This window comes from Leptopilina heterotoma, unplaced genomic scaffold (assembly GCF_015476425.1).
Source record: "Leptopilina heterotoma isolate Lh14 unplaced genomic scaffold, ASM1547642v1 Lhet_36, whole genome shotgun sequence".
Lineage (NCBI taxonomy): Eukaryota > Metazoa > Arthropoda > Insecta > Hymenoptera > Figitidae > Leptopilina > Leptopilina heterotoma.
In genome coordinates this window covers 709,494-725,711 of record NW_025111040.1, presented here as the reverse complement: position 1 = coordinate 725,711, position 16,218 = coordinate 709,494, and the positions used below count along the sequence as shown (strand labels likewise).

General features: G+C 24.0%; 2 protein-coding genes across 2 annotated transcripts in view; one reads left to right on the top strand and one right to left on the bottom strand.

The window, feature by feature from the left end:
• LOC122505523 (follistatin-related protein 5-like) overlaps positions 1-16,218 on the top strand; it is a 477,342-nt gene that overhangs the window by 97,722 nt on the left and 363,402 nt on the right. The window lies entirely within an intron of this gene.
• The window catches only part of LOC122505529 (acyl-CoA Delta(11) desaturase-like), a 63,672-nt gene continuing 59,969 nt past the window's right edge, over positions 12,516-16,218 (bottom strand). Inside the window, exon 6 of the mRNA XM_043617211.1 lies at positions 12,516-13,903. Within this exon, the coding sequence (XP_043473146.1) occupies positions 13,618-13,903 (286 nt within the window). The 3' untranslated portion in view covers positions 12,516-13,617. The remainder of the gene's footprint in view (positions 13,904-16,218) is intronic.

Genomic DNA, 16,218 nt, shown 5'->3' with positions numbered 1-16,218 from the left:
CGTAAAAATTTAATTTTAAGAAACATTCAATATTATTTATTTTTGTATATAAATAATTGATTTCTCGTAGAATTAAATTATTATTTTTCGTACTTTTAACTAACAATTCTGTAGAATTAATTTTTTTGAAAAAGTTTAATTGAATAATAATTGATGTCATTGATTTAAAGTGGAATTTTAGTTAAAAACTCTAGAGAATGTTAATTGAATTAAAATGATAGAAATAATTTTGAAGAAATTACAGTAACAATACTCCTATAATAATAAAATAATTATTTTGTCAGTCGGCCATCTTTAATTATTATAAAACATGAAGAAATTGAATCCATTTCTTTATGTTTTATAGTAATATTCTTATGAGTTGTTCAATTTGAAAAGGTTTGAATTTGAAATTTTTGAACATCTTAATTCCAATGAAAAAAAAATATTAAATATTTATTTTAAATTAAATTTTAATTTTAATTTTTTTTTTATTTTTACAATTTTTATGGTTTTTCTTCTTTTTGATTTTTATTTCTGTTAAAATTTATCGACATTATTTTTTATTGTGTAGGTATATTTTTTATTATTTTAAATTAATTCTTTTATCTTTTGTTGTTTTCATTTTAAATAACTTTTATGCTTTTTTCCTGAGTTTGAAAATTTTATTTGCTTTATTATTCATTGTGAATATGTTTTTTGATTAATTTTAGATTTTATTACTTTTTTGATTATTTATTTTTCATGTTTTTTTTTTTAAATTCCTTTGTTTTTTGTAGTTTGTAATTTTTATTACTGATTATTTAAAATTTTTATTTGAATTTCATTGTTATTTGTTATTCTTTCTTTCTTTTGTTTTTCGTCTTTAATTTTTATTTTTTCCAAATATTGAAATAAATGAAATGAAAAATGTTTATTATTCCATTTGCTTTTTTTAATTTTATTTTCATTTTTATAATTTTTTTATTTCATTTTCTCTCGACTTGACAAAATTTATGAATAGAGTTATAAATTTTAATAAATTTCATATACATCTTCAAATGTTTATTATTTTTACCAAAAAAAAAAAAAAAAAATCTGGTAGAAAATAAAATTGGAATTCTTCTGTAAGCTCCTTTACATAGTATTTGCATTGCGATCGTTTTAAATTGTTCGCGTTTAAATATAAATATATATATGTATATATACATACATATCTGAAGCACGACAATTGAAGAAATATTTTATTTGAGTATCCAGTGAACTGTGAATTAGGAAATTCCAGGTGGAAGGAAAAATGTAGGACAAGTGTTGAAATGCATGAGAACATGGAGGGAGGGTGTACATTTACAATTGCTTGACAACAAAGCGAATGCATTCTGCAGACAGTGCAATAGTAATACGAACGAGGGCGTCGACCAAGAGCATCACAGTTTTGTGTAATGGCGTGTGTAAAGCTTTTAGGTATGCGACTAGAAGTATGTATTTTTGCATCCTCCCTAGAAAACGTGTGTTATAAACTTGTTATTCGAGCAAACTCAACATTTATCGGTTCAAAATTTATTTAAGTTTCGCTCTCTTTTCTCTTTCTCTGGAAAAAGGAAACAATTTTTTTTTTTTTATTATTTTTCCAAAATTTTTTGTCAAGTGACCAAGATATTTTATTCTTTTTCAGAATTACCACAGGTCAGGACTTTTGTATTTCCCTGACTTTTCAGTCAGGGAAATACAAAATTAATTTTTTGTGGCAACCCTGTTTTTAGAAAAGCAAAAAATTTCTATTTTTTTTTTAAATATTTTTTCTCTCGTTGTACATCATTTTTTTTTTTTTATTCCCTTACTCACTGGCACTGAATATTATTTTCTCTTCACTTTTTAATTATGCCCAGGTGTATTAAAGTGAATACATATTTCATTTTCAAAAGTCATTTCATTATTCAAATCTATAAAGAAATTTTATGTCGCAACATTATTTTCTCTTGTTTATTCACAAGGGATTTGAAGAAAAAATAAATTTTTTGTTTCATTGATAAATTGTATGTTGGTAAATTTTTTTTTTCTTCTTTTCATTAGAGTTTGAATTCAAAATGTTCTTTGAGTAGATGGAAAAGAATTAATTGTAATTGTAGAGAAATCTTTTCTATAAAAGTGACAGTAGGATGTGCATAGGGTGGGGGACAGGGGGAAGGTTTTTTCATAGAAGGAATACATTAACGGTGTGCAGTAACATTAAGAGTGAAGTTACAAACCCACATTGCCACTTCGGAATGGATATGCAATTTTCACAAAAGCTGTGCTTTTATCAAAGGAAATTTTTTTGGGCTTTTCTGTTGGCAAAGTGTTAAAGTGAGAGGAAAGAGAGAGTACGTAAAATAGGTAGTAGTAGGAATTAAATAATTTTTTTGTTTTGAAGAAGTGCGACAACCTTAAAAAGCGTTTTAAGAATGAAAAAGCAGTGCCATTGTTTTTGTTTCGTGAAAAGTGACATTGTTCAGTTTCAAAGAAAGTTTAAAAGCAGAAAATGAGTTAGTTTTTGTAAAATTGGATGAGAATTACAATTGTTGTTGTATAACCCAATATAGGTCAATAAAGTGACTATTATTGCCCTAGAGTAATAAGGAGCACTACTTTCGCTTCGACAGATTTTCGCTTTTTGGTTTTCTTTCCAAATGAACAAACTACCATCGAAAATAAAAATGAAAGTCGAAACGAAATAACTTTCAAAGCCCTGTACAGATTATCAAACACATATTACGAAATGATAACATTACGTCCCCTGAAATCAAAAAATACAGACACTTTTTTCTATTTATTTTTTCCATTCTTCAAAAACTCTCGCTAAGTTCTTTCTTTCCTTTGCGTACTAACTCACAAGGAAAAGAAGAAAGTGGGAGGAGAGCACAAAAAGGAAACGTTTAGTCGAATCGAAAACGGAAATGATTCTTTTCCTGTCGCGAAGCGAGAGCTGAAAGAGGAAATGAAGGAAGGAGAAAAGAATTATTAGGGGCAAGAGTAAGAAAATGTATATGTCTGCGAGTGAATGAAACAAGAACCGAGAAACGATTTTCATCAGCGCGCGAGCCATTCTCTCTCTCCCTTACTCTCTCTGGACGCGGAAAACTCTTTTCGAACTTGCTCATTTTCTCCTGCTAAATCATTTATATTCGAGTGTAAATGTCCCGAGGTTGGGATTTATCGCGATCATTTTTCAACGGTTCGTTTTAATTACGCTCAAACTTACAAAGAAAAGCGTGTACATCAACGCGTATACATACACCGATTTCACCTTTTAGACCAAAATTAAACACAAAGAGAGAGAAAGTAAAAAAAAGGCATCTGTTCATTCGCAAAATAAACTACATTTACAACTCATTTAATTCCTAGCGGAAAATAACAATAAATGACTCGAATCTCAATTTTTCTTTCTATTCTGTTACTTGATTCCCAGCGGATTTTTTGATCTGAAAATATTAATTTGCAATATTGTAAATTGTACTATCTATTTTATAATGAATGTTAATTATTATTTTTCATAGAATTTTACGTTTGTTTTTCAATATTTTGTCAAATTAATTTTACGAGGCCCGGTCGTTAAACGGATTTAGGCAAAAATAATTAACTGAAGGACTTGTCACGTTTAGAAATAAATAAAAAATAATAATTAGGAATAAATTTTATTGTATTACGTATAATTAATTATATTCTGAAGAATATACGAATTTGTGTTCGTTATTCGAACAGAAGTCGGAAGCCTTCTGACTGAGGAACGCTCTCGGTCCGCTTTATATAGAAACTCGGGACGGCGAGTGGTGGGAGAGGCGCTCGCTCATTGGCCGGTGGCGCGCAGTTCTGAGAACGAGCCCTTCCACCTCCAGCCGGCGGCCTATCAGCGAGCGCTCCTCTCCCCTCCACCGCACCATTTCTTCAGTATATAAGAGCCGCTGCGTGCACCTCCTGGTCATTTCGTGCCAATGCGTTGCGCCGTTAACTACGCAATTCTTTTACTATTTTACAAAACTATTATTAAACAAAAATTTTTCACACATTCGCTAGAATAATTACAATTTCTAAAAATACTGAATATTCACGGTGAATTTAAATTTAGACAAATAAAAATAGAATGAAGAATGAATCTGAAATTTTAACTAAAGACAAATAAATATCGATTAGGTTCTGAATTGATAAAAAAAATATTCCAGAAGGAAATAAGTAACATCTGAAAAAAGCAAATTCACTTGAGACAGTATTCAAATTCTACTAAATAGATTAATTTCGCGAAATTGAAGAGATTCCCGACACAAATCTCGGACGTAAGCTTTTTGTCTGTCGTAATCGTTTCTAAAGATGAGGGTTTTTAGGGAGGAGAAGGGGGAGGGGAACTTTTCTTGGATTTCTCATCCGAATTACCGGCGTTATATACACGCAAGTCGCCTTGGAAACTTGAAATTCATGACGTCATTTCCAAGACCTCTTTTACGGCATATCATTTGCCATTTCGTTGCCAAACTCTATCCCCTCTTCTTCTTGCGATATATATATGTATATACAGTTGAATAAGGGAATGGCGAATGGAAAAATGCGGCTTACACTCACGGTCGTTACACTCCTATCCTCGGGGTCCCTTGCGTTTTTATGATGTACCTAAAATATTCTTTCCTTCTTCTTGATTCTGTTAGAACGTCTCTCCTCCCTTTCCATTCCTTACTCCCTAAAAAGGCCTTAACATAAATTTTTCTGATAACCTAAATCAGAAGGAATTCTTTCGATTTAAGTTTTCCTTGCGGGGTTTTCTCTTTTAGTTCAGAGGGAAAATCTTTTTGGACATTGTAAAACACAAGGGGAAAAAAATGTGTTAAATTTGTTGCGTCTAGTTTTTAGGTTTGTTTTAATTTTGGTGTTATTTTTACACTTTATTAAAAATGTATAATAATTTAACACTCTCTACTGTTAATTTAACACACCCAAGTGTTATTTTAACACCAAATGAGGCGTATGAAAAATCTCCAATTTTTATTTTCCGAATCTTTACAATTTTATCGAAATATTCTTTTTAACTAATAAGAATTAATTATAATTTTTTTTAATCGAAAAAAATATTTGTCTAAATCCTTTTTCGCGCTGCAAAATTTTTGCACCGAAGAGGCTTATTTCTAATTTTTTTATTTTTTTCACTTTTTGCCCCCTTGCTCCTTATTTTCTCACGTTCTTTCTTTGTCTTATTTTTCTCCTCGTTATATGTGTATATATATACATCGCTTCTTTATTTTTCGCAGAGGCAGCGTCTTCTTAGATTGAACTCCTAGCGAAGGATTCTCATCATGATTGTAACACTCTCTCGGCCAAAGCGAATGCGTTTCGTTTAATTTATGGCATTATGCTATATATATAAATTTTTTTTCGCCCCTTTCTTTTTCAAACCTGAACACTAGAGAACTTTACGAGCTTGAAAAGCGCGAAAAACTAGGTTACCCTGTAATTAAACTGTCGTTTGTGTCGCCCCGTTCTAATGGATACAAATTATTTGATAATTTAGATAGTAAAATAGAAAATGCTTTTTTTCCACTTTTTTTTAAAAGCCCGTTTCATTTATAATTATTTCTCGTATATACTAATCATCGGAATTCAGAAAAAATGGAAAATAACACATTTTTTTATTTATTTAATTAAAGTGTTTTTTTTTATTTTTCAGACGCTTTTTTGATTTTAAAATTCAAACCTAAAGTATAGAAAATAAATAGTGAATACAAATATTAAATAAACCAATAATAATTTAATAATTATACTTTATTTAGTATTTATATTTTATTTTATTATTAAAAACCGAACTTAGAGTCCCGTGTAGAAATCACCATGCTATGCCTAAAATGATTATTGGCCCTAGCTTGGACCTAACTTGGCAACCCCTTTTTATATATCCTGGGCTGGTCCTAACTTGGTACTAGATAGGAGATCCAGTTATGACTTAGAAAAATTTTTAGGAAAATAAAGTGTCAAAATTGATACATGAAAAACATGTAAAAATTGATAAATATTCTCAATTAATATTTATAAAATTAATTGATAATCATATTTGTTTAAACAATTTATTGTTTGACATAAATCAGAAAATTATACAAATACTATAAAATAAAGTTAATTTATTAATTTATTAATTCAGCAATTGTTTAAACAAATAATTGTTATTTACTAACTTTTTACACAATCAACCTAGAAACTAGCAGTTTTTTCTAATTTTGCAATAAGTAAATACTCAGATTAGTTAATTGCAAAATTTTAAAAGACTACAAGTGTCTAGACGCTTTATTGTCTTAAGAATTAATAAATAACAACAATTTTTTGTTTAAACAAATGCTGAATTGTTAAAATTATAAATTATCTTCATATTTCACTACTCAAGTGTAATAATCGCGAAGTTAGATAAAAACTGCAAATTTTTAAGTAATTTGTTACAAAAGTTAATATAACAGCAAAATTTATTTATTTATTTAAACAGATACAGACTGCAATATAATTATCATTAGTAAAATATATTTCTAATTTCGTTCGCTGATTTTAAGTTTCGTTTAAGTTGGTGCTAAACACTAAGAGATATTGCAATTCGAATGTGGGCTGACCCACCCAGGTCCAACCCAGGACCTACCTGGGCTTCCTAGTTTCATTAGCAAAAAATTCTAAGTCTAAGTCTAAAAAATTTTTTGCAACAAAATATTAATGCTTAAAATGATTTAGAATAATGAAAAACGTGTTTTTAACATAAATTTTTTTGACATTTTTATAAAAAGTGGATCACCCGCTTAATTAATTAGGAAAAATTTCCAAGTCCAAAAGACGAATATTTTTTTTAGACCAAGAAATTAATGTTGAAAATGATTGAGAACAATGAAAAACCTGTTTTTAACGAAAATGTACAGATATTTTTTTTCTTGATATAATATAAAAATATTAATTTTTGAATTTTTATATTTGGATATTATTTTATTATTATTGTTGTTGTTAAACTATTTTTTTTATTTATTATCGTGTATTAGTGTCAATAATTACTATATTGAATCATCAAAAGCAAGTCCACAAGTCACTGACAATAAAAATTTTCATCTCAACTAGTTTCATTAGCATAGTGGTTAGGGCGTTAGTCTCGTAGTCCGTAGGTCGTAAGTTCGATTCCCGCGTGCGTTAGATTTTATTTACTTCTTAGGTTTGCGTTTATTCCGATTTTTCTGCATTGTATTCGTATAAGTATGCAATTTAATGATTATATATACTGTAAAATAATTTAATTAACAAATTTCTAATTTTTTTTATAATTTTTAATGTATATATTAGAGGAATATATATTAATCTCTACATATACTAACATTATTTATGAATTCGCTTTTGGTCATCACTTAATTGAAAAAAATAATAATTAATTAAAACTAATACTTATTATTAATAATTTAGGTTATTTCTTTAACAAATATTATAAACTAATTAAAATTATAATGAAATAGAAAATACTGTCTGAGATGGTCCTTTCTAGGTCCTAAAATGGACCCATAAACTGGTCCTAACTAGGCTCCCAAGTTAGGACCAGGCTAGAATCGCATCACCACCCATTGTTGGTCCAACCTACACTGCCAACCTAGGACCAAGCTATTAACAGGGCAAAATAGGTAGGACCTGGCTAGGACCAATTTTCATTTTCCACACGGGGTATAGAAAATAAATAGTAAATACAAATTAACTATAATAATCGTCATATTCTGTCATATATTTTCAAATAATTGAAAAATATTTTTATTAATCTAAAAAAATTATTAATGTTATTTTATTCATTATTTCTTTGTTTCTAAAAAAATTAGCATTTTGTATCAAACATTTTAGGTAATTAAATGTAAATCCTGCAAAATATTTTTCTCTTTTGAATATGAAAAACTTAACTGTCTGACCAATCAAAATTATGCAGCTATTTTTTTTTTTAATTAAAAAATTCTAAGGAAAATTAAAATTAGAAAGTAAAAAATATTTCGAACATTTTCTGCTTCTCTATTACAATTTATAAACAAATTACAAGTTTTAAGTAAAAAAAAATGTTATAATTCAAATTATCTTTAATTATCTTTAATAATTTTTGAATAAGTTCTTTGAGAATTTTCAAATTCATTTGTTTACAATTCAATTTTACGAAATTTCAATTATTCAAAAATTCTTCAATTGAATACGTATTTAAAAAAATAAGATTTTCAAAGAATTTAATTTGAAACATTTTGAAAAATCAATTATTTCTTAAAATTCATGCTCTAATGCCTTTAATATTCAAATATTATTTAAATATTTCAAAATAATTTGAATAATAAATATTCAATGTAAAATTTTAACTGAAATTCATTTTTAAATCATTTTTTATTAGAAAATTCTATGGGAATTCAATTATTTAAAAGCAAAAATAAATAATTTATTGAATAATTTAATATTTCTTAAAATTGAATTCTCATAAAGAATTTTATTAAGAATAAAATAATTACATTTTTCGAGGAATTCGATTAAAATTGTTATTAAAAATAATTGAAATTCTGCGATGAGTTTTATTTATGAAAATAATTAAATTCCTAAAAAGAATTTTATTATTTATAAAAATAATTCAATCACTGTAAAAAATTTTTAATATTTATTGAAAATAATTAAATTATTGCGAAGAAATTTATACAAAATTTGTAAATAATAGAATTCATGTGCGAAATTGAGGAAAATTTTTGAAATTTTGCCAAAAATTTTATTAAAAATTTTTAAAAAATTGAACTTTGCCAAGAATTTTATTACAAATTTTTAAAATAATTGAATTTTGGAGTAGAATTTTGTTAATTTTGAAAACAATTAAACTTATGTAATTATTTATAATTTTTCCAAAATTTAATTTTTTTTAGTATTTTTGAGAATTAATTATAAATAATTTAATAATAATACTTTATTTATTTAAAGTGTTTTATTTTTTTATGTTTTAGTCACTTTTTTTATTAAAAAATTTAAAATATAGAAAATAAACAATAAATACAAAAAATTAAATAAATAATTTTTTATTTGGTTACTATTATTTTTTATTGAACAAAACAAAAGAAAATGTGTCAAAAATGAAAATAATTTCGTCCAAATTTCATAAAAATATTTGAAGAAGACATAAATATAATACAGTTAATTAAATAAGTTGTAAATAAAATAAAGATGTGTGAAAATAGACAAAGTTTGATTTGAAAAATAGAAAGAGAGAGAGAGAGAGAGAGAGAGGAGAACAAGGTAATAATGACTTTGTCCTAAATCGATTTCTTAATAAAAGTTTCCCGCAAGTTTTCTTCTCTTACCGAAATCCTTGTTTCGAGTTCGAGCTTTTCCGTTCGACTTTTCGTCTTTGCCTTCAAGTTTGGATAGAGAAAAGTATAAAGTCGAGAGCTTAGGGATTAGAGGACATGAGGTACATTGCCTATTGGGAATTTACTCTTTAGAATCGAAAAGAATAAATTTCAAAATATATGCAATTTTTATTTTCAATAAAACTTGTTTTATTAAAATGAAATTATGTTCTTGCGAAATTGAATTTTATTAAAATTTTATAATTAAAAAATATACATTGGGGTACTCTAAAAACTAGTAATAAATTTTTATTAACTATTTTTATACACAATATTATTATTGTTATTTATATTCCAACTGAAATCCTTGAGATAAAGTAATTAACTTATGTACATTCATTGATAATATTGCTTAATATTTGGTTTTTAATATAATAAATTGTTGAGCGAAGTTTATAATTTTTATAATTATGTTTTTTTTATTTTTTATTATTAGTTTATTATTATTTTTAATTATTATTATAATTACAATTATTTTACAATTAAAATTATTTTGTAATTAAAATTACAAGTATTTGATAATTATAATTAAAATTACAGTCGACTCTAAATAAACTGAATCTCAAGGGGCAAAAAAAAATCCAAATCGAGGGTTTTTTTATCGAATATTTTAAAAGTATTAAAATTATTTCAAGGGACAAGAAAAAAATTTAATTTATCGAAAGTTTAATTATCGAGAGTTGACTGTATTTTTAGAATTATAATTATAATTAGTTTTTAAAAAAAAAATTTTTTTAATTCGAAAAATTAGTTTATAATTATAACTGCGAAAATAATTTTTTTCGAGAAAGAGAAAATAATACAGAAAGGAGAGTGTATAAATTTTGGTTCCACATTTTATTAAAAATAACAAAAATAGAATTTTGTGAAGTACTAAATTATGAATTCAAGAAGTGTAATTAGCACATTAAAGTAATCTGCGATCGAAGTTTCATATAAGATTGTGGAAGCTAGGCTTTGAGCAATTTCTGAATTTCATTAACTTTAAGTGGAAACGGCCGTACATGCTCCGGAAAGTACGCTATACTCGTTAAAGTACAGTCGCAAAATTTCAAAGTGAAATTGTACGAGACTTTCTACCAAACTGATACAAAATTACAAATTCATGTATAGTTTTCGAGAGAGAAAGAGAGAGAGAGAGAGAGAAAAAAGAATTAACTTTAAATTTTCTTCTCAATTTTTATTCAATGATAAAAAATTTACTCCTTTTAATTGAATATCAAAAAGAAAGAGTTTCAATTTTTATATTCATTAATAAAGAATTTATTCTTTTTAATTAAATCTTCGAAAAAAAATTAACGTTAAATTTCCCTCTCAGATTTTATTCAGTAATAAAGAATTTCAGTAAAAAAGAAATTATTCCAATAAAAAAGGGACATAATAATTCAAATTACCTTAATAATAATTAATAACAGTAATAATAAAAATAATAATAATAATAATAATAATAATAATAAAAATAATTAATATTAATATTAATAATAATAGGATTAATTAATAAACATAAAATCAATTGTTAATAATTATGATAATAATAAATTGTTGATAATTTTTAAAAAATATTGAGTCGTTCCTAAAGAAAATTATTTTAAGTATTATAAATTTTGTTTAAAGTTAGATGATTCGTTTCAGAAGTTTCTACAATTATACATTTCTTAAAATAAAAAATTAAAATATCTACAAGTTATTCGAAGAGTGAAATTAGTTTTTCACTTTTAGAAAAAATTTCTAAAATTAAAGGTTTAAAGCTCTTTACCGTTTATTTTGAGTGTTTAAATTAAATTAAACACGAAAATAAAAAAATATATATATATTAGATTTATTTTCTATTATTTAGTAAAAAAGAAATAATTATTTTTTCCAATACAATTTCTACAGTTTGTTTTTTTCTCGAAAAAAAATGAAAATTTTTCAAATAAAAATAAATTTAATAAGCAAAGAAAAAAAAAATTGAAAAAAAAATATTTGCAAATATATTTATAAATATGAGAGAGTGAAAAATATCGTGAATAAAAAAAATTAATTTCAATAAAAAATAATTGCAAAAATTATTTATGAGAGGAAAAAATAAATTTGAATAAAGAAAATAAAATAAAAAATATATGCAAATATATTTACGAGAGTGAATAAAGTATAATGAATAAAAAAAATTTATTGAAATAAAAAATAATTGCAAAAATATTTATGAGAGCAAAAAATATATTTGAATAGACAAAATAAATTTAAATAAAATAAATTTGCAATTGTATTTATGAGTAAAAAGTAATGAATAGAATATTAATAAATTTAAATAAAAAATTGCAAATATATTTATGAGAGCAAAAAGTAAGTTTAAACAAAAATTCTATTTCATTATTTTCTGTCAATTAAATATAAATTTTTTTATTTTTAAAATAATAAATTTAAGTAAAAAAAAATAAAAATAAAAATGAAAAATGTCTGCAAAAATATCCGCGAGAGCAAAAAGTAAGGTCGAAGGGATAATTTATTGTGAATTGTAATTAATGTCACAAATAGAGTGTTAACTTTCCTGTAATGTCGTCGTTAAAATGAATAATGAACAAAGCGGCATTTTGCATTATTATTATTATTATTATATTATTGTGTCAAACAGTTGAAAACCACGTTTTCCTGATTATTATTATCGAACGATAAATTTTGATCAGAGACAATAAATATATAATCCTCTATTTTAAAGTCCCAATGAGTAAAATAATTATAATACTGAAACTTAATGATAATTCACATTCACATAATATTATTCTTAATCATATTTTGATTTCGATTTGTTTAAAAAAAAAATATAATGCAAAATCCCTCTATGATTATTTTCACTCAATTTGTTAATGCGAAATTCCTGTTCGGAAATAGCGCTTTTCAATCAAAATTGTACGTCATGTTTGTGCTCTTTAATAATCGATGGATTGTTCAAGTTTATACAGAAAACAAACAAACAAAAAAATATTACATGAAAGTAAAAAAAATTTTTATTTATTTATTTATTTTTAATTACTTAATTGAATGAAAAACAATGTTTTTTTTAAAATGACTTGAAATTTAAATTAGTAAAACTCTTTATTAATTTAAATTAGTGTCTGACTTTTTGCTTTTAAATTAGTAAATTTTACTTTTTAATTTTTAATTTTTTTATTTATTTATTTTTTTTTATTTTTTTTTATTTTATTAATTTTTTTTTTATTTTATTTTTTTTATTTTATTTTACTTTTTTACTACAGAAAAAAAATTTAAATTACACTTTAGAGAATTTTGTGTTTTGAATTTCGCGCCCTTTTAGTGCGGAGAAAAATGCGCAGAGAGTTTATTTTTGGTCCAGCCACTCAGCGCATGCGCTGTGGTGAAATACAATGGGCCGAAATTTTTGTTTGACTTTAAATGAGGAAATTTTTACTAAAAAATTATTATTTCTAATAATTTCTTTGTGAAGTTTACTAATTCAAAAGCAAAAAGTCAATCACTAATTAAAATTAATAAATATTTTTACTAATTCAATTTTCGAGAGTGAAAACGTACAAATTTGTTTGTCGTTAACTTTTCTTTTCAATAATTGTTCAATTTATTTAATTAGCAGAAAAAGAAAAAATTTATTTGCAGACAATTTTATCTCGAGGAAAAAATATTCTGACAAAAAAATTTCTGGCACAGCAATTTTTATTTTACTATTTTACTGCAGAAAAAAAATAAAAATTGTACTTTAAATTTATTTGTGTTTTGAATTTCGCGTTTTTTTAGTGCGCTTTAAGTTTTTTTTAAGGCTTTTGACATTTTTTTTTTATTTATTACTTTTTGTTCTGCAAAATATTTCGCAATTTACTTTTTTACCACTGGAAAGAATAAAAATTACACTTTAAAGTATTTTTGTGTTTTGAATTTCGCGCCTTTTATATAGTGCGCAGCAGCTTGCGCAGAGAGTTTCTTTTTGGTCCAGCCGCACGCGCAGTGAACTACAAAAGGCGGGAATTTTTAAAAATCTTAAAAACTATCATAAAATATAACACTTAGATTCTATCAAAAAAATTACTATAAATAATCTATACACATTATTTTCCTCTAAATTCCTCTACTAAAGTGATAAAATTATATCTTTTTTGATAAAATTATATCTTTTTGATAAAATTATATCTTTCGATAAAATTATATTTTTCGATAAAATTATATCATTTTGACAAAAATTATTTAATTTTCGTCAAAAAGATAAAATTTTATCAAAAGATGAAAGAAGTGAAATTTATAAAAAAAAAAAAAAATTTTACTTTTATCAACGTTTGCGTTGAATATTTTTATGATACTGATGACCCCAAAAACTGTCGGTCCCATCGCCCTTGTTGAGATTGAAACTCTTGACCAAATCCCTGTTGGGCGTTTTGAGATTGTAGGCCAAACCGAACCACGACATTATCTCAATAAATGCCGTCGATGGATTTAGTCCATAAGCGCCAAGTTCGGCGGCACGATAATCCCATGGGAAGGAGTGATGATAATTGTGCCAACCCTCGCCGAGTGTAAAAAAGGCCACTGTTGGATTCTCCGTTGGCCTCAACTTCCTGCAACGGGAAAGAAAGATAAGCGAATAATAATAATCGATCGTCGTTAAAAAACTTTTGCCGAGTAGCTTCTTCATTCTCGCTTAACAAAAAAAAAAAAAAAAAAAAAAAAAAAATTACTATTATTAAAACTGTATGTGTGAGAATGAGAAAAAAAAGTGTCTCTTAAATTGGGGGGGAAGGAAAAGTTCGACAGAGTCTTGATATATTATAAAACGTATAATATTCTTGGGAGAATTTTTTTTTTCTTTTTGGTATTTAAGAAAGGGAAGTTTTTCAACTATGGACGATATAGATGGAGTTTTTCTATTTTGCAAACAATTGAAATTGAATTTTACTTTTTTTTCTTTCTGCCTTTCGTGTTTCTTGAGAATTTCTAGTTTTTTACATTCTCGTCACATGAAAAAGTGATGTGTTGTATCTTCTATTAAAATTTTATTATTTTGTAATGACAATTTGAATAACTTTTTGAATTAAAAATTTAGAAATTTTAATAATTATTTATTTGTTATACATATATTTAATAAACATTTATTTATACTTAATATATTTAATAATTATTTATTAACAATTATAAATATTATTAAAGGTGAAAGAAGCTATCAATTATAAATATTATTTTTGAAACTATAATTGAATTGTTTCGAAGAATTTTATCAAATTTTTCTGAAAATAATTTTGTTTTTTCCATAGATTTTCTGAAAATTGTATTGAAAATAATAACTGAATTCCTGTAAAAAATTTTATTCTTTATAGAAATAATTGAATTCTTGCAAAAAAAATTATTATTTATAAAAATAATTGAATTCTTTCGATTAATGTTATTATAATTTTTGAAAATAATTCAATTATTTCAATTAAAATATTGTATAGAACATAATTGAATTCTTATTCAAAATTGTTGAAAATAATTCATTCTTTCAAAGATTTTTTATTAAAATTTGTAAAACACTAAATTGTTTTCGAAAAATGTTATTAATTTTTTTTTTTAATACAATTAAATTTTTTTCAAGACTTTGATTAAAAAATTTTTTTTAAAGAATTTTATTAATCTTTTTAAAAGTAATTTAATTTTTTTTTAAGAAATTTTATCAATATTTTTGAAGATAATTAGATTATAGTTCATAGAATTTTATTAAAATTTTTAAAAGAAATTGAATTTTTAAGATAAACTTTTTGAAAATTGCATCGAAAGTAATTTAATTTCTGGAATTAAATTTTAATAAAGAATTTGATTAAAATTTTAAAAAATAATGGAATAATTTTCAAAAAATTTCTTAAAATTGAATCGAAAATAACTAAATTTTTGTGAAAAATTTTATTCCTTATGAAATAATTGAATTGTTATAAAGAATTTTACTAAAATTTAAAAAAGATAATTGCAGTCCTTCGAAGAATTTTATTATTTATCGAAATAATTGAATACTTGCGAAGAATTTTATTATTTATAGGAATAATTGAATTCTTGTGAAGAATTTTATTGCAATTTTTGAAAATATTTTAATTCTTTAGAAAAATTTTTTAAATAATGGAATTCTTTCCATAAATTTTGTTAAAATTGTATCTAAAATAATTGAATTGTTATGAAGAATTTTATAAAAGATTCTAAAAAATAATTGAATTTATGTGAAGAATTTTATAATTTATAGAAATAATTGAATTCTTAAAAAGTATTTTATTACAATTTTTAAAAATATTTTATTTCTTTAGGTCAAATTTATAAAAATTTTTTAAATTAATTTAATTTGTTGCACAAATTTTCTTAAAATTGTATCAAAAATAAATTAATTTCTTTGAAAAATGTTATTCTTTATGAAAATAATTGAATTCTTCAAAGTATTTTATTACAATTTTTGAATATATTTTAATTCTTTATAAAAATTTTGAAAGTAATTCAATTTTCTCCATAAATTTTTTTAAAATTGTATCTAAAATAAATGTATTTCTGTTAAAAATTTTTGTTCTTTATGGAAATAATTGAAGGTTCATGAAGAATTCTATAAAAAAAATTTTAATTTAATTGAATTCCTGGTTCCTGCGAAAAATTTTATTATTTATAAATAGAAATAATTAAATTCTTGCAACAAAATTTCTTATTTATAGAAATAATTGAATTCTTGTGAAGAATTTTATTAGAATTTTTGAAAATAATTTAATTCTTCAGAACAATATTATTAATGATTTTAAAAATAATTAAATTTTTTACATAATATATTTTCTCAAAATTGTTCCTATCGAAAATAACTGAATTCCTGTGAAAAATTTTATTTTTTATAGAAATAATTGAATTCTTAGAAAAAAATTTATTATTTGTT